Source organism: Cricetulus griseus, chromosome 2 (assembly GCF_003668045.3).
Source record: "Cricetulus griseus strain 17A/GY chromosome 2, alternate assembly CriGri-PICRH-1.0, whole genome shotgun sequence".
Taxonomy (NCBI): Eukaryota; Metazoa; Chordata; class Mammalia; order Rodentia; family Cricetidae; genus Cricetulus; species Cricetulus griseus.
In genome coordinates this window covers 61,522,584-61,548,697 of record NC_048595.1, presented here as the reverse complement: position 1 = coordinate 61,548,697, position 26,114 = coordinate 61,522,584, and the positions used below count along the sequence as shown (strand labels likewise).

At 42.3% G+C, this 26,114-nt stretch overlaps 1 protein-coding gene across 1 annotated transcript in view; it reads left to right on the top strand.

Moving 5' to 3' along the window:
- The window catches only part of Adamtsl1 (ADAMTS like 1), a gene marked incomplete at its 5' end in the record, with an annotated part of 351,236 nt that overhangs the window by 238,786 nt on the left and 86,336 nt on the right, over positions 1-26,114 (top strand). The window contains 4 exons of the mRNA XM_035438677.1: positions 117-327; positions 13,975-14,154; positions 18,436-18,589; positions 19,397-20,522. Coding sequence (XP_035294568.1) covers positions 117-327; positions 13,975-14,154; positions 18,436-18,589; positions 19,397-20,522 — 1,671 coding nt within the window. The remainder of the gene's footprint in view (positions 1-116; positions 328-13,974; positions 14,155-18,435; positions 18,590-19,396; positions 20,523-26,114) is intronic.

Below are 26,114 nucleotides of genomic sequence, written 5' to 3'. Positions count from 1 at the left end.
GTCCCTAGCCAAATGTCTTGGAGAACCTTCCCCACTCCCCGTGAGGGGTTTCAATTGCCTGTGAAGTGTTTGTACAGAAACTCAATTGGGATTTTTCCTATCTTCTTTCTTCTCAGGTGGGAAATTGGCAAGTGGAGCCCATGTAGCCTCACCTGTGGGGTTGGCCTGCAGACCAGGGATGTTGTCTGCTCCCACCTACTTTCCAGAGAGATGAACGAGGTGGTGATCCTGGCTGATGAGCTGTGTCATCACCCCAAACCAAACACAGTACAAGCCTGCAACCGCTTCAATTGTCCCCCAGCCTGGTACCCTGCACCATGGCAGATGGTGAGTCCTGAAGTTACTTCCAAATGCAATTTTTGTTGGTGGCAGTGATTCAAGACACAAGGACACTTTTCCAGACTAGCTTAAAGGCATACCTAAGTTCTCCTATCTCTCCCTTCTTAGTTCTTCTCCAGTCTTCCTCAAACTTAGGCTTTTTTGTTGTAAATACCACACTCTCTCTACCATGAGATAGCCCAGTGTTCTCCAAGAGCACCACACACACACACACACACCATCCGTCTATGGACCTAAGCATATTTCTGACAAATTGTCACTAAGCAAGAAATCATTTTCAATTAAAGGCTTTGTGGTAGGTTTCCCATAAAGTTAAAATTGTCCTGGGTTTATACCCTTTCTACTTTCTACTATTTAAAATTCTCATAGTTAGTTTTTAGGGTTTTTCTTCTTTGTTTTGAGAATTTTATACATGTATACAATGAAACATGATCATACTAACTCTCCTTTTTCCTCAAGCTTCCCCAAGGCCCCTCAATATGCCCCCTCCAATATCATATGTATTTATTTAAAGAATATCCTTACTCCATTCATCTAAGTTAGAAATTATAAGCCAATTTCAGATTTTTAAAATATTTTTCCTGATCTTATGAATTCTAAAAGTCTGAGAACCATAGTTTTAAAGCTAGAGATGACAAACTCCAGCCCAACAAGCTAAACCTAACCTTGCCGTTTGGAAAACAAAATTTTATCAGAACACAGACCTACCTATCCTTTTTACATATTGTCTGTCACTGGTTTTTTTTCTAAAAGGACAGAATCATGTGGCTGTGACAAAAACCATGTAGCTCCCCAAAGCTAAACTATTTACTATCAGCCCTTTACAACGTTTCTGGATCCTACATACATACATACATACACACACACCAAACCAGCAATAAAAATACAACTGCTCTATTGGGATATATTATTAAATTTATTATGTCTCAAAATTGAAATAACTTTTGGCATGACTATAAAGAACACACAAAGTTTTAAATTGGTTGTTTGGATGAAACCTTATTTTGCAATTTGTTCCTCATTAGGCCATCAGACATAACTTTAAGGCGACAACAGTAATCACAAAAGTAAGCCTGAAATTTGAAAGGGATGTACATTGTAAATTCTAGAAGTGTCCCAGTTAGGATGGTAAATTTTATAGTCACCCAGCTGAGGAGAGAGGATAGCTGCCTCTACACCCTTCCCTTATAGCTAAGAAATGGTCAGCTGGTTCCAAGCAGCCAACAGTCTTCCATGCTTCTTACTTCCTTCTCCCTGGCTATCACATAATGATAATTTAGTAAACATAAAACAACAGTGAGTGAGCAAAATACTACAGTAGGGTCAACACTTGGGATCTGTAGTTTGCATGCCCACAGACTTAACCAGTATAGATCTTGTGCTTTTGTAGTTAAGCTTGTGATGTTTGCATCTATACTGAACTTGTATAGACTTTTAAAATTTTTTCTTAACCAATGCATGGTATCTGTGTTTCATTTGGTATTATAAATAATGTTCAGATAATTTAAACTATACAGGAGGGGTACATAGGTTATAGAAATACTATATCACTTTATATTCAGACTAAAGCATCCATGTATTTGGAGGTCTTAGCATCAAATATCAGGAGCATCCTAGAATCAGTCCCATCCAAATAATGAAATAGAGCTATTAAAAAAAAACTAAAAGTAAACATTGTCCATGAATTTCCTTTAAAATCTTGTGTATGTTAGGGCTGAGTCCATTAATCCCATGATACTCTGTGATAGGATTTTTTTTTTTTTTTTTTTGGAAGTCAAGTGGATGCAATATATTTTGAATAGCTATGAACTAGTATCTTACTAAGAAAGACACATCATTTTACATGGATTTGAAGTTAATTCTCACAGCAATCCCATAATATTGTCCTCATTTTAGGGTTGAGGAAATCAAAAATTGTACAAGTTGCAAATTAATGAGTGGCCTTCACCCCACTTTTTTTGTGACTACAAGTCCCATGATTATATGAGCAAACACTGTGTGAGCACTCTTGTTGTGAAAGATACAACAACAGCCCAGATGTGACCTTGCTCAAGGTCATGCATCCTACATGAGAGCCTGAGTCTCCTGATTTCTGACACATTTACATTGAGCTGCTTCTAGTTGGAGAAAACTATTGGCTTTAAGCTGTACTGTTGACTCATGCCAGGAGAAAAGTGAGGAATCTGCTCGCATCGGTTTCTGCTGTTCAACTTTTAAGTCTCTGGATTATGGGTAGCTTGTAGTTTGTCATTATGTGAAGAGTACTTTGTGAATAGTGTTTATTCTATGACAAAATGAATGATGATACACAGAGTGCCTCCCTGCCGACCACAAAATTCTGGCTTTGTATCTCAGTGATATATTTGTGTGCAGTTATGGATCATAAAATAATCTTTGTAGCAGCTTTCAGGGGAACACTGACTTCCTCTCAATAGCTACAAGTGTTGCTGAATCTTGGCCCAGTGTGTTTTCAGATTCTTAGTGCACATGCATGGCTTTGCTGTTGTGGCCAGCCTCATACCCACAGCATCCAATTTTACACAGCAGAGTCCATCTACCTTGACCAGAGAAGATGTGAATTTATTTTGAAAGCCAATTCAGTTTCCTCCAACTAGCAAAACCTTTAGGGATAAGAGAGGTTGAGGCGTATTTTTCAAATCAGGAAACTAATACTAACCACATCTTTAAAGTTCATCCAGTTGGCTAGTGATTTCACTTATGTATATCCTGGCATACCAAGCTTAATAATTATCAAAAGTATTTTAATACAACAAGAAATAAAGAATGTGAAAGCCACAGTGAATATACCTTCTAGAGAGTGTCCGTTAGTAGTAGGATCATCGGCCACTTTTACAATCTAGTTAAACTTAGCAGAAATATTTTTCTTCCATTGCCTCCTGAACCTTCTCAAGCTCTTAAATATGGTCAGCTCTTAAAGTGGTCAGCTATAACTGACCACTTCTCAAAAGAAAGTCATTGCTTTTGTCGTATGTGAAGTAAGTTAAATGTAAGTTCAGGAATCCATGAGCTAAAGGGCTGTGTTTTCAGGGCACATGAGTTAGGATACCAGCTATTGACAACCCCTTGCCTGATCAGTCCTATGATTGCTCAGCAATCATGGTGGGACAAGGGGACCTGGAGTGTAGTCATGGTCCTTACGCATCAGTCAGCCAAGGACTACTTTCAGCACCCAGTCTGCAGCATTTTTCTTTTTTTAATAATGAAAACAAGATACGGGGGTTTCAGATCCTTCCTTTAAAACTGAGAAGCAACCTGATGGACAGCCTATTTGAGTGGAGAAAGTCTTCCTCCTCCGTTGTGTTTGATCTCAGGGTCACCACCAACCGAATATGTATGTTTCTTTTCCTAGGAAAGTAAAGTGTTATATAAATTGCCATTTGCTAGATGGGAACACAGATTCCTTTGTTCTTTGTAGAGCATTTGTCTGAAATTGGCTAATAGCCAATATTTATACATTCTTCAGCTCTGGAGGGGATCAAACATGGACTCCTGGTATCTCTGTTAAACTTTTGCTTTAGACAAAAGCAGAAATCTAATTCAGGATTTGGTTGTCAGAGACCCATCTTTTAGCATGCACCCCTTACATTTTAGCATTTGGTCTTATGTAAAGACCTTATTTGTCCAGGCAGTGATGATGCAAGCCTTTAATGCCAGCACTCAGGAGGCAGGGGCAGGAGGATCTCTGTGAGTCCAAAGCCAGCCTTGTTTACTGAGTGAGTTCCAGGACAGCCAGGACTATACAGAGAAACTCTGTCTCTGGGAGGAAAATAATTGGATATTTATTTTGTCAATTTAGCTTGAAAATGTTGCCAGTCTATGTTTAGAACTTTTTATTATTGAATTTTCCTTGCATTGGTCCACTGTATCTTTTCTAATATATTAAATTCTTTCTCATCTTCATCTTTGGTATTATAAATCACGCAAGAGATGTGCTTACACTCGAGAATTACAGCACCATGACTGAGGGTCACTGGCAGGTTCTACCACATCAGCCTTGAAACACTTTGATCATGACCTTCTTCTACTAGGATGGTGTTCAGAAGCTCACCATAGCCAGACAACAAGCCAATATGTACAATCCTGTCAGGCCCTCATGCCCCTGCATGTCTGCCCCTGCCCGACCACTAGGCATGGCTGCCATCCATCTCCTGCTCTGCTTCCTACTGCCTGCATGTTCCCTCCCTCTGCCTGTCAGAACCTAACAGGAAACTGCCCCCTCTTCCAGATATGTCTCTCATGGTGATGCCATGTAGCTGTCACTGAACAGCCACATTCTTACCTTATCAGGTGCAGCCCATTTCTCCTGGCTTAGACGCTAAGGTCTATGAAGCCAAGAGCAAATCGCAGGAGGACCCCTGATACCGAATGCAGGTGGATGAAGCAGAGAGGATGATGAGGAGAGGCACATACCAAGACTCCTAGGTTTTTTTATTGGATACTTGCTCAGGAGCTGCTTCTCTTAAACGTTTTTATTATTATCTGACAGTTTCATGTGTTTATATAATGAATTTAAGTTTTCAGCCCCACTCCTCTCTCTCATCCCCTCCCTCTCCCACATATCCAACAAGTACCATAGCATTCCCCGTGTCTCCAGCATAGCTGTAAGCACCTGACATATTTGCACAGTTCTAAGCACCTGGCATGCTTGCACAGCTCCAAGCACCTGGCACGCTTCCTCACCCTGCTGTGTGATATTATTGACATCCACCTTTATGGATGAGGCACTGGAAGCCCTGGGTGGTCAGCATGCACTCCAGATTCATGTAGGATTGCTCATTCTGCCACTTGTGAATGCCCCTTTTTAATCCCTCAGCAACCTTGGGCTCAGGAAGGTTGAAATTGTCACATCTTGAGTGGCTGGAGAATGAAGGGGAGTCAACAGCCTTCAAACCCCATTCTTGAGTCTAGTATTCAACGTACCTTTCCCAAGATGTCTTTACTATTTACTCTGCATGATTAAATTGTGAAGAAATCTGAGAACACAACTTAAATCCTCAGTCTACACAAGACTCAGCATCTGCTGCCTGTGTTTGGGGCTTTCTTTAATCTATGTGTTGGCTTTCTGTGGTTGCTATAGCACACGACCACAATTCTGATGTCCTAAAAGAACATACATATACTGCCTTATTCCCAGTTGGAAATGGGTTTTACTGTGTTAAAAATCAAGGAGTTAGCAGGCATGCTTTCTTGGGGGACTCCAAGACAGGGTCTATGCCACTTTCTTTTTCACCTTCTATTTTCTCCTGTTCCCTTCTTCCCCCTTCGGAGTAAATCCCTCCAGACATTGATTCTGTTCTCATATCTGACCAGACTCTGATCCTCCTGCATCCCTCTTATGAGGACTTTGGTGCCTACATCAACATACCTGGTTATACAGGACTATTACTGTATTAGCCAAATAGCTTTGCCTATTCTAAAAATTTATTTTACCAGTCCCAAGGACGGAGACCTAGAAACTTTCCTGCTTATACCTCAGCCAACCACACTCTGCTCAAAAGTCATCTGGCTGAGCACGTGACCTCTGGTAGCACTGGTCCTTTTGATTGATAGCCTGCCCTCTGCACCCTCCCACTCCCAATCTGTGGCATCGAATGCATCTGCATGCTTTCATTTGATTTGATTCGAAAACTCACATTTTTAAGGGAGCACTAAAGAGAGGAGAGAGATGCCAAAGGGTTAAACGGAAATGAATCAGCCTGCTCCAGAGTGCCATTTAGATTTCCCTGCACTGCAAATGTTTTATGTTCAGGACTGCACCCACCCAAGTGCACACACATATTGCACACATGTGTGCTGAGAAGATAGGAGCAGCCACCACAAGCCCTACACACACTCCACCCCTGGCTTAAAGCTGTGATTAGCTCTGCATTTCCCTGTAAACCTTTCTTTTATCAGGGTCACAATTCAAAAATGCACATAGTTTAGCTGCGTAAAAAAGCCATATGTGAGAGGAATCTCTCCTGGCAATATTAAGGAAAAGGAGAAATTTAGTGATAACCATGCTCCAAAAAGTAAAACTTTCATTTTCTAGGTACACACATGTGCATGTGTGTGCACACACACATATGTTTTAGTCCAGACCAGTGGGTTAACTTCTGTCACAGTAGTCATCAGTTACGTTATATCTCTGTGATTAAAATGTAAATCTATGTAAGTTAGGAGTCATATTTATTGAGAGATGGCTCAGCAGTTAGGAACACTGGCTGTCCTTCCAGAGGACCTGGGTTCAATTCCCAGCACCCACAAGACAGCTCACAAATGTCTGTAACTCCAGTTCCAAGGGATCTGGCAAGAAAAAAAAAAAAAACTGTTAAAATGCTTAATTTACTTTCAGTAGTACTTTGAAGTGAATCTTTACTCCTATCTTTAGAAGCAGCAATAAATGTAACAGCATGGAGATCAAAAGTCAGATTTCACATGTGGAATGGCTTTGTTTTTATTTACTAGCAGAACGGTCTTTGGCTTAATCACTCTGAATCCTGTTGGGCCTGGGTGTTACATCCTAACAGTCTATGTAACCCAGAAGTCTCATGCATAGCCCTGTGCTTCTATAGTTAGGAAGGGTTAGCTCCTAACTATATAGTAAGTGAACAAAGTAATGCTGATCTACAGCATGATACCCTCATTTGAGATTTGAGTCCTAGATTTCCTTTATCTCTCCACATCCTAACTTTAGTGTGGCTCAGTTTTAGGGCCTCTGCTATATATGGGATTTCCCAGTCTCCTACATTGCTGAATTGCCTCAACCCCCAAAGAGATACATTAAGCCCCATATATTCCTGGCTACCCTTCCCAACAAACTTGACCATTCTCCATTGATCACTGCCATGTGCTGTCACTACTATCCAGCCATTCCGTGTGGGAACTGCTGTCCTTCTCAACCTCATGTATCCTTCACACCCAGTGAACTCTCGAAGCCAGTTTAATTCCACTTCCTACAACTTGTCTTCATTCTTTTCCTTTCTCAGCTTTCTCCCAGAGTTGTGATCCAAGTTCTCACAATCAGCAACCAAACAATTGCACACAGAATTGTCTTACATAACTCTTACCAGTACTCCCCAACCTGGTATCAATGACTCCTCAATATAAACCTTCCATTGAACCTTCAAAATGCCATGTGCTGCGTGGAGAGATGGCTCAGCCATTAAAGGCCAGGTTCACAACCAAAAATAAAATTTCATGTGTTGAAAGCCATCAAATAAGGGTATGACATGAAGTGCTATTTAGGCAAATCTAACCAAGAAGCCTTTTCTCCAAGGAATACTGCTACGTGGCAGACATTTCCTGGGTAAATGTGAACAGTCTCCTTACCCCAGGTAGAGAACCAGCAGTAGACCAAAGTACTAATACAGCTAAAGTCTGAATTGGTGAAACAATGAGTTTGGTTGGGGTTATGGGGTTATTTATAGGAATTTGGGTGAAAGGTCACTTATAGGAACAGAAACAACTCAAAGACAACCACATTATCAAAGTCCACTCCAGTATAGATGACAACTATTCAAAGCTACAAAGCTGGACAGAATGCACAGCCTGCAGGCAGTGCAACAGGCTGGCGAGTGTCCCCGCCAGATAGTTCAATAGGTATGAACTTCTTCCCGGCTTCTGGGCAGGTCTCTACTTCCAAGAAGTGTCTGAGAATATCTCAACAATCCTTATGGCTATGTATGTGGGGCTGGGAGGGACCATAATCAATGCGGTCAGTTTCAAGACTTCCTGGAGCTTTTGAGTTGTTTATTTCCTGAGCTTAACAGCTTTCCTGCCAGGTGGAATATTTCACCCCATCCCCATCATCACACTTACTCCTTGGAACACCCAACTGTTTCGCCTCTCTGAATAGTGTTTGTCCTAACAAGCTTTCCCCAAGTTGGACACTTTTATCTCAGAGGAAATTGCTGCACGACAAATACCATCTAATATCTTTATTGGGCAGTATTCTTTGAAACCTTTTGACCTAGGCTGCCTAAGTCATTTCCTACAAATTCCTACATGTTATCCCCCTCTTTAAAACCCCTACTGATACCCCATGGTTTTAAGATTATACTCAAAGGCCTTTCACTCTCTGCCCCTCATCTGACATGGCAGTCTCATGATCCCTATGCCTCATTCTCAGACCTCCTCAGAGCAATGTGACCATGCCATGGTACTGCATTAATTGTGTGTCTGCCCACATGGTGAGATGCTGTCCCCATTCCTATTTTCCTGAATAATTGTTCGTGTTGCCTCTTCTTTGGCACTGCCCACAGCCTTTCCACGAAGGTACAGCTTCACTCTTTCACACAGTCTCTCCTTGTAAAACTGATCATGTTTTCAGTGAAGTTTTCCCCTTCACTGTCTGACAGGTCCCAGGTACATAATAATCACTTACATTCTTCTAAATCCCCCGCACCCAACACAGTGTCCAGTGGGTACCCAAGTGTTTGGTAAAAGAATGAATGAGAAAAGAAATGGGTGAAGTGAGTTATTCGCATAATAAGCAGCTCATGCCATGTTAAGCTTGGAAAGTTGATCTTAGAAACAGAAAATAAATGTCATTTTGCACTGGGGGCAGTAATGTGGTTTGAAGTACCAAGGAAATGAACTCAGCTCTAAATTAAACTACCAAATGAAACATTAAAAAAAAATCAATGCAGGCAGAATTTATTGACATGTTAATCATGGGGAAATATTTGAAAGTACAGGTCACATGAGCATATTTCTGCATAGAAACATAGCTTTTAAGTGGTCTCTTTATTGTATGTTTCTTAAATTTCATATAAAAATAATGAAGCCACAACCTCACCATGAATCATGTATGGCAGCTAAATTATACAGCATAAATGCTATCTTTATTATTTGTTTTTATTGCATATATTTTAAAATACCCTTTACCAGAGATTTACCTTTTCATTCACCAGAATGTGATTTAAATGATGATTCATCAAGACAAATATTTTTCATTTAATTTTATTAAATTTCCCTTGCTCTGTCATCTATAAACATTTCCTGCATGCTGCCTCTCAATTAAGGAGCTGAAGCCTTGCCGAGTCATCTCAACATGGTCACAAAGTTACCACAGAATTTTCAAGGCTTTCCACTTGTAAATTTTCATCTTCCATGATTTTTAGAGATTGATAAAGACACTTTTTCATCCATGAAAACATACTGGAGAAATATATTAAGCAAAGATGATGCAAGCTTTAGAAATAGATAGATAGATAGATAGATAGATAGATAGATAGATAGATAGATAGACAGACAGACAGACAGGAGAGAGATGAAAGGAGGGGGGATAGATAGGAGCTGGTCCTCTCCCATGCCTGGAATGTCAGAATGCCCAGCAGAGCCAAATCCCATTGCTGACTGGGGACACAGCTTCCTGTAATGATCAAACAGTCTGATAAAACAAGAATCTGTCACAGCTGGATGTTTGCTTTACATCTTTGAAACATCTGCATTTGGAGCTTTTTTATTCAGCCAATCATCAATTCAGGATACATTTATGAAGTGCATGTTCTTTGCCAGACACTACACTCTGCACTGGGGAGTCCACAGATGGATTCCCTTTTTCTCAGAAGATTCCTAATCCTAGATGCATTCAGGGAGGCAGAGGAAATAGCAGACACATGAACTATGAGCCTTTATGGAGGAGATAAGGTACCCATTCTAAGAGTGGCCTGTCAGCTGGGCTCTCTAGGATATCTTTGAAGTTTGCCAATGAGCAAGGAACTATAGGCATAGTAAACAACATGACCAAGAGAGGAATGATTGTCTATTGCAACTAGCACAGGGTAGAGTCTCAAAGAATGTACCAGAAAGATTGACATAGTCTAGTGTGTGAGGCCTTGTGTTCACCAAAGGCACTGCTAGACACAGTAGCAGGGTGTACCATGAGTAACAGTAAATTCTCTAGAGCAGTGGTTCTCAACTTTCCTAAAACCAAGGCTCTTGGTTTTGTGGTGACCCCAACCATAAAATTATTTTTGTTTCTACTTCATAACTGTAATTTTGCTACTGTTATGAATCATAATGTAAATATCTGTTTTCTGATGGTTTTAGGTGACCCCTGTGAAAAGATTGTTTGACACCCCCAAGGGGTCACAACCCACAGGTTGAGAACCACTGCTCCGGTAGTTATTGAACTGTATCTAATAAGAACTAAAATGATTCCCTTTATTATAAAAAAAACTCCACAAAACCACCTAGAGTCCCAAAGAAGGCAAGGGACTAGGTCAGCAGTGAAGATCCGAAGGGCTGTGTGCTTGTCTAACAGATGCAAGGCACTAGGGGGAAAAAAGCTATAAGTTGGAGACCACATATTTTTGTCTTACAGCCAAAAGACTCCAGAAAAGCTTTTAGAAGGAACTGTTTGACTCCATGACAATTAGCAAGTGTTCTGCAGGCCACCACATATGGTCTGGCTGTCCATTGCCTAGGACCTGTGTTCAGATATAGGCTGTCAACTCAGGAATAGAAAAAACTTAGGCAGAACATGTTTCTAGGGGCTTCAAAATATAATTAAAGTATTTTAGGGTGCTGGTCCCCAAACACAGATCATGGACTAACTCTTGCAAATTAAGGATAGTCAGAGGGTGGAAGTTAAGAATTGTATTACAAAGCAACCCTCCATGGAGAACATCAGAATCCTGGGACTCTTGGCCTTAAGGAGAGGTTGGGGCTACTCCCCTCAGTTCTGCAAACAGAGAGGAAGTGCTGCCATCACTGGAAGACAGGCTGAGCTCAGGCCTATTCCGTGTAGCTGTGTCCGCTGCTCAGGATGACTTGTTGACCGTCAAACTGAGTGAAAACGAACCAACTCCAGCCTCTGTGTGGCTTCAATTGTATAGCTTCATCTCTCTGGGCCTTCACTTTCTTTATCTGTCACATGAGAATAAGATTTACTTAATAGGGTGTTTACCAAGGTGGTTCATTCCAACTATAATTTTGAAAAAATGCACACATACACCACATACACACACACACATTATGGGACTCAATAGCATTATTTTCATTTGAATTTTTAAATTTTCAATATAAAATAAAAAATTGTTCACCATTGTGCTGGACCATTTGAAAGGTTCCATGTTTAAAACCCTTCTAGGCAAAGTCTATAGCCCTTCTAATATTACACAATGACTTTGTGGCCTCAAACCATTCACAGTGCAAACAAACCATACATGGGCCAACAGCTTTGGCTCTGCCACACAATAGGATTAACTAGCAGAGAATGACCTATGAAGTCATGTTTTTTGGTTTTTGGATTTTTTTAAAAAAAGGTACTAGGAGCTAGTACATACATCCAGAATTTCACATATAATAGTCTAAAATTGGACTTGGGATTAGCGCTGTTTAAAAGCTCAGGCTCAGACATTTATTGGGATCTTGCTCTGGACTCCCCTCCATTTCTCAGTCCTTGTGATCTCCATTGAAAGAAGTATGAATAGAGTAGAGTAGGATAAAATAGGTAATGCTTACTACAGAACAGTATAAAGTGGCCTGGGATAAGAGGGATACAATGGCTAGAGGGACCACTGCAGAGAAAAAACACTCTGACAGTGTCAGAGTGAACAATGGCCATAGACCATTCTATCAACCTACAGTTTTAGGCCGGAGTCCAGTGATATGGCTCAACCAATAAGGCACTTACTGCATAAGCCCTGTGGCCTGAGTTTGATTCCAAGAAGCCTCTTAAAGATGCAAGGAAAGAACTGATTTATACAGTTGCCCTCTGAACTTCCACATATGAACCAAAGTATGCATACCTACATGTGCACACACACACACACACACACACACACACACACACACACACACACCACCAGTAAATTAAAAAATACTTTTTTTTAAGTTACTAAAATGGACAGATTTCATGAAGGTTGTTTTACTGCCTAGTAATTGACAAGCCCATTGGACTGTCTTGATTCTCTTTCTTTTTCCTTTTTTTATTATTATATGTATATGGATGTTTTGCCTGCATATTTGTCTATGCACCACCTGTGTGCAATGCCCAAAGAGGCCAAAAGAGAATGTCAGATACCCTGGGACTGGAATTACAGATAGTTGTGAGCTGCCATGTAGGCACTGGGAATCAAACCCCAGGTCTTCTGGAAGATCAGCCAGTGTTCAAAACTCCTAGGACACCTCTCCAGTCCTTGGTTTGATTCTTACAAGAGAAATCAGCAGTCTAGACTTGTTCCTTACCTCTCACTAGATAATAATCTTATTAGGCTTGGGGTCCCTGGAACCAGGTTTAGATAGTCATCCATTAATGGCTTTCCTGGCAGGACTCAGGTCCCTTTTCTCTGAGTCTTACAATTCTTGTCCTTGGTTAATTGGGGTGGGAGTGGGGGTCACAATTCAGCCATAATATCTTACTGGCTACCTATCAAGACCACTGCCAAGGAGGATAGAGCCATTCAATCAATGCAAACTCATAGCTTTTGAACCTAGACTTAATGTCTCAACAAACCCAAGGAAAGCAAGTGAAAGACTAGAGACTGTTTCTAAGAAACCAGAAAGGTCCCTGAAATGTTTGGGCTGCACTGCACCAAGCTAGTTAAGCCATGGTTTGATATATATTCATAGGGTTATATCTGGCTGGAGTAACAGAAATCTCAAAATAACAATGGCTTCAAAAAGTAGAATGGTATTTCACATAAGGAGAAGCAGTCAGGCCTTCTCAGTCGAGAATAAAGCCTATTCTGTCTTTTTACATATCACATGGAAGCCACAGTTTTCATACACCATGCCCATTTCTGCCAGCAAGGAATGGGGAGGGGATGTTGATATCTCTTGAGATGAGGTCTTTGAAATTGTACACGTCCATCTGCTTATGGCCCATTGGTCATCATTTAGTCCAGTGGCTGTGTCTGCCTTCAAAGGAGTTTGCCAAATATAGCCCATACAGAAAAACCATGTACCATGCTAAAAAACTAAGGGCCCTTAAAAGGGAAGGGACAAATACTTGGAAAAAGCCAACCATCTCTGACCCAGGAGGCCCTGTTCCTGCCTCAAGCAGCCAGATTATAACTATTAAGTTCCATGTAAACAAAGTGTTTTACTGCGGTCCCTCTGAAAACCACTGACATGAGGCTGTTTTTCTTGCATACCAGATTTCAGTGCCTCTGGCTCCTGGTGCCCTTAGAAATCACCAGTCCAAAGGAGTTCTTCAGAAACTCCTCCCCTGAATTTCACATTGCCCAGAGTGGTTGAGTGAGTGCTCCCACATGGGGGGGGGACGGTAGTCCTCCCTACAAATTAATTTTGGGGGGTTGGTTCTGATGGCAGGAGGTTGTTCTTGCTCGTTCTGGAAGCCGCTCAGGTTATTTTCATTGGATCATAAATATGTTGTACACTTTATGATACTAACCTCTTAAACCAGTTCTCTTGAGTGGCTACAAATCACAGTTCAGGGGCAAATTTCTAAGATTCCAGGGCTCCTGAATTCCTGGATGCTCAAGTTAAATACCTAAGATTATGAGTGTGGAGTTATAAAAACTTTACAACAAAACTCACTGCAAAGACTTTGTCCTGACTCTTGTCTTGTCTAGTATATGTATGTAAGTATATTCTTTACTCAACCAAGAATATGGTAGTGATCAAAATCCTTGCCTGTGTTGACCCTTTTTGCTTCCCCAGTGTTCTAGGACCTGTGGTGGAGGAGTTCAGAAACGTGATGTTCTCTGCAAACAGCGTATGGCTGATGGCAGCTTCCTAGAGCTTCCGGAGACCTTTTGTTCAGCCTCCAAACCAACCTCCCAACAAGTGTGCAAGAAAGATGACTGCCCCAGTGAGTGGCTTCTTTCTGACTGGTCAGAGGTAGGTCTGCTCCTCAGGAGAAGAGAATGCAAGTCATGGGAGGGGAGAGAAGTCACCCCAAATACATGCATAGAAAGAGACCAAAAAGCTCTTCTAACAGTGTGGAATGGCATTTGCAAGCATTTCTACTATAGGATGCGAAATGATCAGACTTTGGGGATCTAGTTTATTATGGGGACCTGGGCTACGCAGCCAGCCCTCACCTAACAATTGAAAATCGAAAACTTGCAATTATAAAATATGCCCCCTGAACAAACCCAGGACACAGGATTCCTCACTTCTTTTTTCCACCTAGCCCCATCCTCCTGACACTCCCACTCCCGTGTCCTCCTCCCAGATGTTTCCAGTCTCTGCTCAGGAAGGGCAAGACCTCCTTAGTTCTTCTCTTCCAAGTTACAATAAAGGATGTGATTTATTACAAAAAGGAGGCCAAGGAAATCCTGCCTCTTTACTGTTAGTTTCCTGACTCTAAAACTTGAACAACTTCCCAGCAAGAGAACTTGATTTCCCCATTGCCTGCCCTTGGGAAAGTGATGGTTCAGTGTTCACAGCTCCAGATGGTGCCTGGAGTTAGGGATCCCAAACTTACACCTCCAACCAACCTGCTTCTCTAAATAATCCCTGTTCTGATCATGGTATGAATTCATTTACACCTGGTTTCAAAGACTCAGCTCAACTTTTCAGCCCCTAGAATTTCTTTGAGTTGCCTTTAACTACCCAGCTCCCAGCTCCAAAGACCTGTATGCCTTCCATGGAGAAGTCTTAAAATCATTGCTGTACAAGCAAATTCAGCCACTGGCAGCAAGATCACTGCATCCAAACCACATTCAAGACCTTTCCTTTTTCTTGAATAGAAGCTTTCAGATTGGCTTTCCTGACCCATGGGCTTTTTAGTGCTTAATATGCAATTCTCGGTTTGGAGCTGCTGATGGTTGAAATGTGTGTCACAGAGAGGCTTACTTCCAGAAGGAAAAGGCAAGCTGTGGAAATTAAGACTCCTGACCTCTCAGCATGGAATTCCTACATTATCAGCCTATTTAGAGTCCCTCTGATAGTGCCTGCTAAGAGCACTGAAGTTGTAAAGGAATCTAAATTTTCATTATAATTTACCAGTACAATTGCCTATGGCAGTGTCTCATCCCAGATGTTTCAGAACAGAAAGGACAATGGTTGTTTTTGTGTGTTAGAAACAATTTGTATTTCAGCAGGATACAAGAATGGAATGGTAGAGAAAGAATGTGTGTATATTTAAACATATGTATACACAGACATGTTGGTTGGTGGTTTTGTGGCAGTATATATGAAAAAAATCATAATAAGAAAACCTACACAGAAAAGAGTCCTTTTGTATGTCCCAGATGGCTGTGGTAAAGACATTCTCCTGGTAAAGCATCTATCAGGTGATGGGCTCATGGATGGACTATGGAGGGAGAATTGTAGATGTATAATTGTCACCCCCTCCATCCTCCTGAAGTTTGTGGCCTTTGGAGGATGTAAGATACAGAAAAGTCATAAAAGGAGATATTCTGCATGCAGATTTGAAAGAAGGACACTTGTAGTTTAAGCACCAAAGGAAGGAGCCCACTGAACTGGACCACATTAAGCAAGTAGACCTTTAGAACAGGATCTTGTAAATTGAGAGTTTAGACACACACAGAAGCAAACCTGGCTCCAAACCCTCAGTCTCATACCAACAGCATAACATGGGGCTCATTGCTTAATGTTTCTAACACTTAGTTTGATTGTCTGCAACAAATAGAGATATCAGTGTCCATCATGAAGGCAGAGTCTTGATTAAATGAGACATGAAGCTCCTGTGTCTGGTTAAGCTCAACCCTTGTCATGATGGTGGCTCTCTACCTTCTGGGCTTGCTTTCAGGAGAGAAGAGAAATTAGGTAAACACTGCACCACCTTGAGTGGATGGGCCCAGGGTGATAGTCTAGGTCTTTCTCGGGCTTTGCTGGACTCCCTGGGAAGAAAAGGTCTTATTAGGAAACGAGGAAGGGTTAGCCCTTATCTAAAGTTCTGAGCTATCAAGATGATGAATGGAAATTGCAGACACTAAGGAGAGACTGGGAATGGTGAGATGCAATCTCCCAATCATAGGAGTCCCTTGGGGCTTTCTGGCTTCCAGCCTAGCTTCAGGGGAATTAGGTGGAGAGTGACAAAATAGGACACTGTACGTCATCTTCTGGCTTCTACTTGTTCGGTGGATATGAGTGTGCACACACACATTTTTAAACTAAAACAAAAATGATAGCTGTGTTGTTGAAGTAGGGGTGGGGTGACAGAACTCCAGTGGTAGGTGTCCCCATCATCTGAGAAGCTGCCCCTGCATCACCTCCTCACCATGGTTACCAGACATGGCTCAACTTCAGCTTAGCTTCCCTACTTCAAAGATGTGGAACTTGGTGATAGAGGTGGTATTAGACTCCTAAAGTCTCAGCTGCCTTGGCCTACAGTCTGACTAGCTGTCTGTTTTTCTACTTGATCAAACTAAAATGTCCATGTTTTAAAGCTATCAGGCTCTTTGCCCCATCCCACCTGACCCTTGCATCTGGTACTGTCATGTATAGGATCTGGATTCCATAGTCATCAGGCAACACAAGCAGGGGTTTGATCTCAACAGGCACTGGTCTTGAATTTCTTCTGGGGTGACAGATGTCACAGTCTGTCCCACAGATCAGTGTCATTTCAACATACTCCAATATAAAACTTCAAAGCATAAGATAGTTTTCTGTTGTTTTTACTGTCATTTTTCCAGTGGCATGCTGCCATGACCCAGGTTCAGGCCTTCATCATCTCAAGGCAGGCTGTGGTGGCCCCTCTATTATGTCCTGTCTCCCCTCCCCTCTCCTCTGCAGAGTGTTGCCAGATTCACCTTCTCAAACACCTCTTTCATCATGTCATGTCCCAGTTCATGGCTTCCTTGCTCTGTGGACCAATTCCAAATCTGTCTGAAAATTAAAGGTCTCCAAAGTCAGACCCAGCATACTTCTCACACTCCTGATCACACTCAGCTCAACCCCTGGGCAGTAAAACTGGCTTGGTTTTGCCCCAAGACTTCATTGGACTGTGCGCTGAATTCTTCTACTTTGTTCTAGGAATCTCTGCTTGCCATGCTTATGTTTGGTGGGCTTCTCCCACCAGATTCTCCCCATCTTCAAGGCATAGGTCAGGAAGTCCCTTATATGTTATCAGCTTTGAGTAACCACCAGTGGTAATTTTATAGTGTCTCAGAAGCTGCCTTCTACTGTTACACTCTGACTGAATTCCTTAACTACTGTTGCTTCTATAAACAACTTTATTGACATATAATTGACCTACTATAAAATTCAATTTAGTATATTGTTCTTAAGGTTTGTCTATGGTATAGCACAAATAAGGACCATGTTTCCTTATATGATCAGATAATATTTCATTAATATAACTAGTTTATACTTTGTTTATCCATTCAACAGTTAGTAGGCAGTGAGCTGTTTCTACTTCTTAGTTGCTAGACGTAGTCCAATGTTGTTAAATAATGTCAGTGCAGTTGTGAACATTTGAACATAAGTCTTTGTATGGGTGTATACGTTTTCTCTGAGGTAGATTTGTACGAGTCTAATTACTGGGTCATGTTTCCTTTTTATCGAAACTAATAAACTCTTTTTTTCTGGAAGAGGATGCTAGGGATCATATCATTTTACATGTCCACCATTTTTCCACACCCTCACCAATACTTACTATTGTTTTTCTTTCTGATATGGTCATTCCAGTGTTTGTGCATTTCCATAAATTCTCACTTCCTTTTAGAAGTGCATTTGACGACTTTTGCCTCCTCACTTGAGTGACTGCCTCTGGAAGCTAGACACTTCACCCCCAAACAAAGTAGATTCAAGAGACACGTCACTTATTGGGTTAGCATTGTCTTTTCTTGTAATCTCTCACTGAACTCGGAGACTTGGAAAATAGAAACAATGCACAGAGCTTCAAGCTTTCCAACTACTGAAATACATGGCTGAGATTTGAACATGGGACTCTGTATTTCTGTGACTCTAAAGCCTAAGCCATATGTAACTAAGAAAAGGTAAAATGCTCCTGGAACCCTTAGAATACAGGGCGTTGGCAGGCAGAGTGTGGCTGCAAGGCCGATATTCTACATTACTGTAACTACTTGTCTTTTAGTGACTTGATTCTTTTTCCCAGCATATCATAGTGAATTAAAGGGATCATGCAGAACAACGATGAGACTCTAGTTCTTGGGACTTCCATACATGTATCCTTTCTTCCTCCACCAGTGCTCTGTGAGTTGTGGGGAGGGCACCCAGACTCGAAGTGCCATTTGCCGGAGGGTGCTGAAAACCGGGATCTCCGCTGTTGTCAATTCCACCCTGTGCCCTCCCCTGCCCTTCTCTTCCTCCATCAGACCCTGCATGCTGGCAACCTGTGCAAGTGAGTATGTCAGAGCTGTGGGTGTAGGGGTATGGAACCTCATATAACAGCAGCCACAGCCACCAGGCAAGGACCTTTCCTGAGCCCCAGAGTAGTGAGGCATTGTGGGGCAGCAGAGCCTAAAGACTGCTGTGGCTGGAGTGCCCAGCTAAAGATGGAAAGGGAATCTCAATCACTCAAGTGTCCAGCCTGAGTTTACTTCTCCCCTGGAAAAACAGCTTGCAATGGTACAGCAAAGGTCCCCTGCTGGCATACTGAGATCTGGAAACTGGAGGCTGCTCGTTCCTAATGAAGTCTAATGTTAGCCAGTGTGGGCTTTTAAACTGCTCTAAACACACTTGTTCTGTATAATATTAATCCCTGGGGTTGTAACACTTCTGGGGTCCTCTCTCCATGTACATTAGGGCCCTGGTACTTTGCATGGCCCAGAAGGTAGACACATAACAGAGCAATGTGCTCCTCTTTGTCAGCTGCCTCTCTTTATGAAGATTTCTTCTTTAAATGCTTTTAATGAGAACTGCCTTTCCCCTGGGCTTCCAGGCACCTCTACTTCTTTAGTTCCTGTGGGGCTGCCCCATACCACACCTCATTAGCGCTCTAGGGTTTGAAGGTGGGATAGCCTGATGATCCACAGATGGTAGCCAACTCCACTCAGGTAAACAGAAGGGTGGTAAATGACAGCTCTGGCTAAAATCAGCACAAGAGTTCGCCCCTTTGTCCCTTGCCCTCTCTCATGGTCCTATCTCACTCTGGTTTTTCCCTGCTCTTGGTTCTTTGTCTTTCGGTGTGGCATCCCTCTTAAACCAGGGCCTGGAAGGCCTTCCACGAAGCACAGCCCTCATATCGCAGCTGCACGAAATATATACATCCAGACCCGCAGGCAGAGGAAGCTGCACTTCGTCGTGGGAGGATTCGCTTATCTGCTTCCCAAGACTACTGTGGTGCTCCGTTGTCCCACACGCAGATTCCGCAAGCCCCTCATCACCTGGGAGAAGGATGGCCAGCACAGCATCAGCTCCGCTCATGTCACTGTGGCTCCTTTCGGCTACCTGAAGATCCATCGCCTCAAGCCCTCAGATGCAGGCATCTACACCTGTTCTGCAGGGCCTGCTCAGGAGCAGTTTGTAATTAAGCTCATTGGAGGCAACCGTAAGCTAGCAGCCAAACCCCTGAGCCTTTGGAGTGAGGAGGAGGAGGCCCTGCAAGTGAAGAAGGCCAATCCAAAGGACGCCTTGCAAACCCACAAACACCAAAATGGCATCTTCTCCAATGGCAGCAAGGCTGAAAAGCGCGGCCTCACTGCAGACCCTGGGAATCGCTATGATGACATTGTGTCCAGGCTGCTGGAGCAGGGTGGTTGGCCAGGAGAGCTCCTGACCTCGTGGGAGGCGCAGGACTCGGCAGAAAGAAACGCATCCTCCGAGGAGGATCCCAGTGCTGAACAGGCCCTCTTGCATCTCCCCTTCACCATGGTGGCTGAGCAGAAGCGCTTGGATGACATCCTCAGGAACCTGTCCCAGCAGCCTGAGGAACTACGAGACCTCTACAGCAAGCACCTGGTGGCCCAGCTGGCCCAGGACATCTTCCGCAGCCACTTGGAGAATCAAGACATGCTTCACAAGCCCTCTGAGCAGAGGTTTTCTCCCGTGGCCATCCCACCTCGTAAACATGTCTCTAGCTTCAGCAGCTCCCTAAGGAGCTCATCTGGGGAGATTGGGGGAGGCTCCCGCAGGCCCCACCGCAAGCCTACCATCTTGCGAAAGATCTCAGCAGCACAGCAGCTCTCAGCCTCCGAGGTGGTCACCCACCTGGGGCAGACTGTGGCTCTAGCCAGCGGGACACTGAGTGTGCTTCTGCACTGTGAAGCGGTAGGCAACCCAAGGCCTACCATCCACTGGACCAGGAACGGAGAAGCGGTTCAGTTCAGTGACAGGTGAGCCTCATAGAACCCTGATCTAAGAAGGGTTGGAAAGAGGAAGTGAGGGAGGGGCAGGAATCCTCCCCTAGCTTTCAGACATGTTTCTGGTAGATAGCATTGGAGAAAAAAAGCATTTAATGTCCGCAACACTTACTACCATCCTTATAACTAATTGGCACTTCTTCCACAACCTACCCCCATAGGAGCCCAAAGATGAACAAGGGTGCCCTCTGAATAGCTTTGAATGTTGGGTAGAAGGACGCCATTTAAGCCACAACATTATTGTGTTTCTGCCTCATGGGCTGAGCTATTGAAAAGCTTGGACATGAGGATCATCTCTACATTTGTGTAGCCTCTCTGGGCCTGGAGAGAGGGCAGCAAGCCAGCTCCCGCTACTCCCTAGGCAATCCTATTCTCTGACTGGGCTAAACTAGGCTATTTGTTCTAGAAAGTTTTTACCCTCACATAGACCTGTGATTGTGTATCCTAATGTCTCATGGTGCCTCTGTTTTCGGTGTGTTATTGTTGGGATGACAGCATGTATTATTATCTGGCTCCTTGGACCGGAGCCATTCATAAAACTAAAATCAACAATGGTAGTAAAAATAACAACAGTCACGTTTTTAGCACTACCTATGTATCAAGAACGGTACCACATTTTCAGAGTGTTCTCTTCAATTTTATAATGGCTCTAGTGTAGTGTGTACTGACAATTTGTCAGGCAATCTCCAAGGTCACTGTAACCTCTCTCACTCATTTATAAATGACCACAGAAGCTCAAAATCCAAATGCTGACAAGGCTAGGGGAAAGCCTTGAGCATGGTGACTTCAGTATTGCCTGCACAAGTCATTTCTGAGTGCTCCACAAATCGGGGTTCAGTGGTCACACGAGTTTGAAAAGTGTTCTGTTAAAGCTAAACAGATGTGTTTACTGCTGCATTTTATGTCTGTTTTTTAATATAGCACTTGATTTTTATTATCAAAGTAATAAAATGGCTATAAAGCAATTCAGATGATATCCAAATCTATAAAGTAAAACGTGGAGCTTTCCCTCATCTCCAGTCTCACTCCCTAGAGACTACCACTGGTAATGACTTGAGATGCATCCTTTTAGAGTTTTGTGTATTTTACAGTGTTCTATAAAGCTATCTACACACTTAGGATTTGGGTTTTTAATGGGATGCTAGTCATGCTCAGACCCTTTGACTGGGTTTTCATTTCACATGTTTATAATAGTTGTAGAGATCTGTGCCATGTCGCCTTTTTAACAGCTGATTACTGTTCCTAAATGCACTTAACTATTCCCCAACTAGAAATTATTTGGGGGTTTTCACTTTTTTAACTCTTTTAAGCATCCCAATGTGTGTTCTCACTTTCCAATAGGACAGTGTCGTATGCGGTGGTTTCAAAATACTCTTTTGATCACACACACACACACACACACAGAGAGAGAGAGAGAGAGAGAACACACACACACACACACACAGAGAGAGAGAGAGAGAGAGAGAGAGAGAGAGAGAGAGAGAGAGAGAGAAAGGCCTAGTGTCTTCAGAAACACCAGCAATTCCTGAACTAGCAATTCCTGGGAAACCCTACCTGTTAATTCACCTTACTGGGTGTTGAAGGTCTAACTCCAGTAGCTTTAAGATGGAAACTATTTTGTGGAATTTTATTAGAAGAAGCAACGTGGTGACCAGGTGCTCAGGATACTAAATCTGGAGCTAAGCTAGAAGAGAGCAAGACTTGACTGTCAGTCACCCAGGACAGTGATTGAGAGACACAGTAGCGTTGAGAGGAATGTACCAGATAAACAGGGTAGTTTTTTTTTTAAATTTTACTTATTTATTAGATGTATCAGTGTTTGCCTGCATGTTTATATGTACACTTCATGCAGTATTTGCCACCATGAAGATTTTCTTCCATAGACTTAGCCTTGAAAATGCTTTGCAATGGAAATTAATTGTATGCAATTGAGAAAAAAAACCTGAGGCTCTGTTTCTGATGTTTGACATTATAATGTTTGCAATTTACTCTGTTGGCCACTAACAAATATGGCTTTAACTTGGTTTTCTATTGGGTTTTCCAAATTCTTGTTGAGAAAAGAGCATTTGTGAGTCATGAGACTGCCATGGGGACCACTTTGCTGTGGAATGTTGGTGACCCCTTCAATGTTGGGTGTCATTGCTTGTCTTCATCACTTTATTGTCATGGTTCAGAAATGTTCATTCACGTTCAGACAGAGATGTGCTGAAATGTCCAGTGCTAGAGCTAGTTCAGTTAGTCTGTTTTTGCTTAGTGCCCAAATCCACCTTCCTAGGAGTCTGCAAGATCCAGCTGCCTGTAGGACTTTCCAATTTATTAACATGTATAATAAATATCCTAGACTATCAAGAATAGGTCAAGGCAGAATGAAAGCCAAAACTTGACATGGGAGAAATTAGCTTTACCAAAGAATGAATAAAAATTCAGATACTGTTGACCCTTGTTACATGTAAAATTTACTCTGTGAAATAAATTCACATTATTCTTAGAAGGACATGTCAGCTTCTCAGGGAGTAGCTTCCAAGGTGTCCTTAGTATATTGGGACAGCCTGGTTCACTGCACTCCATATCTCCCTCTTCATTTATTCTATCAGCTCTACCACAGCAGATCCTGCGTTAGATATTGAGAATGACAGAAAGGAAGACTCATTTCCTATTGATGAACTCAGTCTGGTTAGGAAGTCAAAGGTATTGGTCATGAGAACAGAATGAAATAGGAGTACATATTTCTTGCAGCTGATTTGCATTTAGAGTTCTGTTTCAATAACATGTATCAGAGGGAGCGTTCCTGGTCATGCCATCTGAAACAGGACCCCTCCTCCCCAGTTGTTCTGTAGCGCTTTAATTCTGGTACTGGACTTACAGGATTTTAGGATTGTTTTATGCATCACATTAATTCACTTGTTAACTGTCTCTCCATGGTGGCACAACCTTTCTTTACTGCTCTAATTCTAGTGCTGAGATGGCAGCTGACACTAGAGAGATAGCAAATAGTAGGGAGAAAGGGCCAGGGAGAAGAGAGAAGGAAAGGAAAGTATACACAGAAAATTAAACATGAAATGAGGTAGTAAGTGTTCAGGTACAAAATTAAATATGTGATAAGAAAAGGCTTTGGTGACCACTCTGGGCATACACTCTAAGGTGATGTCTGTAAGCCAAAATCCAAATGATGACCAGTTCTCATCAAGACAAAGAGACCTTCTGGACAAAAGGAAAGTTATGAAAATCTCTAAGGGGAAACTAGTCAGTTTGTGTTATAGAACCCCAAAAGAAACTCATTTGGCCGCATGAGGGATGGAATGGGGCTATAGAGCTAAGGGGAGTCCTGGGAAGCTTTGGTTTCTACTTATCAAGAGAACATTTAGGGAAATAGTAGGCAAGAAAGTAAGTGACACAGTCTAATTCCTGATTTGACAGATTCACATATACTCTTTTGTAGCATGGGAATTACAGCAAAGTAGGAGTGGCTTGTCACCACTTGAGGATAAGCTCCAAATACCGTTGCACAATACACTGCACTTCTTATCGGTACCATCTGCCCATCCCTCTGGCCTCATCCCTCACTAGTTCCCAGCTCATGGCACTGAAATTTGCCTGTGAGCAAAATCCAGTTGCTTGCAGCTTATGAATTTGCATGGGGCCTTCCTACCACTGTGTCTGGCTAATGCTTCTTCCTCAGAAGAAGCCTTACACCAAAGGCAGGGTCAGATGGCCCCATGCAGGCCCCACTTCTGAAGTCTTTCTGACCCCCCCCACCATTGTGCATCAGAATTTTCTATTTTTCTAGCTTACCTTCTGAAAGATAGATGTTTTGAAAGTGTGCCTTAGTTTCTCCAGATTTCTAAGAACACGTTATACACAGAAAGGTGAAATGAATGAACAGTGGAATCTCTAGTGGATGCCAGTGTGTAGACAGGAGGTTCCTAGGGCTGGAGAGATGGTTCAGCCGTTAAAGGCTAGGCTCACAACCAAAAATATAGGAGGTTCCTAATTGCTGGGAGGCCATGGTCTTTATGAATTTTGTTCAGGATAGGCAGAGTTGGAGAGTGACACCTATGCCTAAACCAGTGGCTCTCTTCTTCAATACGGTTCCTCACACCATTGACCCCAACCATAAAATTATTTCATTGGTACTTCATAACTGTAAATTTGCTACTGTTATGAATCCTAATGCATATATCTGATATGCAGAAGATCTGATATGTGACCCCTTTGGGGGTCTCAATCCAGAGGTTGAGAACCATTATCCTAAACAAAAGTATGCCACATTGCTCTCATGTTCTTTCCCCGAGACGTTTCAGAAAGCAGAGAGTCCTAAGATTCTGTGGCACAGGGAGTATGACTTGAAAGCATTCATATAATCAAATAAAAATGGGGAACAGATACCTTCTGACCTCCTACCTTCCATCACATCCAGACCCACAGAGAAACTGTCATACTCATTATCATCACGGCTAATATTTAGAGCTCTTGCATTGAGTTTCAGGCACTCATTTATCCTCACAATAACCCTTTAACATCACTAGCCTAACTTCACAGACGTTGAAATTGTAGTAGAGAGATGTCACACGAACTTGCTCAAAACCCCACAATATGGGAGGGACAGAGTTGGAGTTTGAAGCCATAGCAGTCTGATTTTTTTTGGGGGGGGAGGTGTTTAAATATATAAGCTTGCTATTGTTTTTAAGGAAGCCATCACAGTTAACTAAACTTGATGCAAATTAGCACTCAGAATTCTAGCCAGCTGGCTTCAATTTATAAGAATTTTGTATTTCACCTGTATCCATCCATATGTCTTAGGGGTAGCTTTACCTTCACCTACATGGAGCCAGCTACTAATATGCACAATGTTATCACACACTAGACACTCTGTAAGCATTACAATTGTTACATCTATATGCCTCCTTTGGATGTCTACAGAGCTATGTGCATGCATTCAGAGACCAAGATCAGAAGCAAGAAGAAGATAAATTGTTTATTGTTTTCCAAGCATTCTTTGTAAATCATCACATTTTGAGTTGAAATTCAGGTCGTGGCCACCTGCAGTTCATACCTGGATAGGGTGTAGCACACACCACACCTCTAGCTGAACACTCTAGCATAGGGCTTCTCCTCATGTGATAGCAAGAATCTCTATAACACACACAAACAGTTCAGTATTCCTCCATGTGAATGTGACTCTAGAAGCAGTACCTGTAAAGACCATGATGACTTCCTTATGGAAGGAGTAGCTCCATTCTCTAAAACTGGTATCAGAGATGGAGTTACCAAATTCAGATAAAGTTTGATCTTTGCTTCAAAAAACACCTAAATTTTACTAAGCAATCCATAGCTTCAGGGTCATTTTTGCCCCATTTAACATTTTTATACCTAAAGTGAGCCAGTAGCACATACTACTTGTAGTTCAGCCAACAAAAGGGCTTAGAAGGTCTAAGTATGACTGCCCCTAAAGCTATGAATTTTTTCAAGAGAACTGCAGGTGAACATGAGGAAGCTAGACACTTGGAAAAAATCCTTGTTTTTTCCTTAGGGGTGGGAGACAAGACAGCACATGGGTGATGTTCT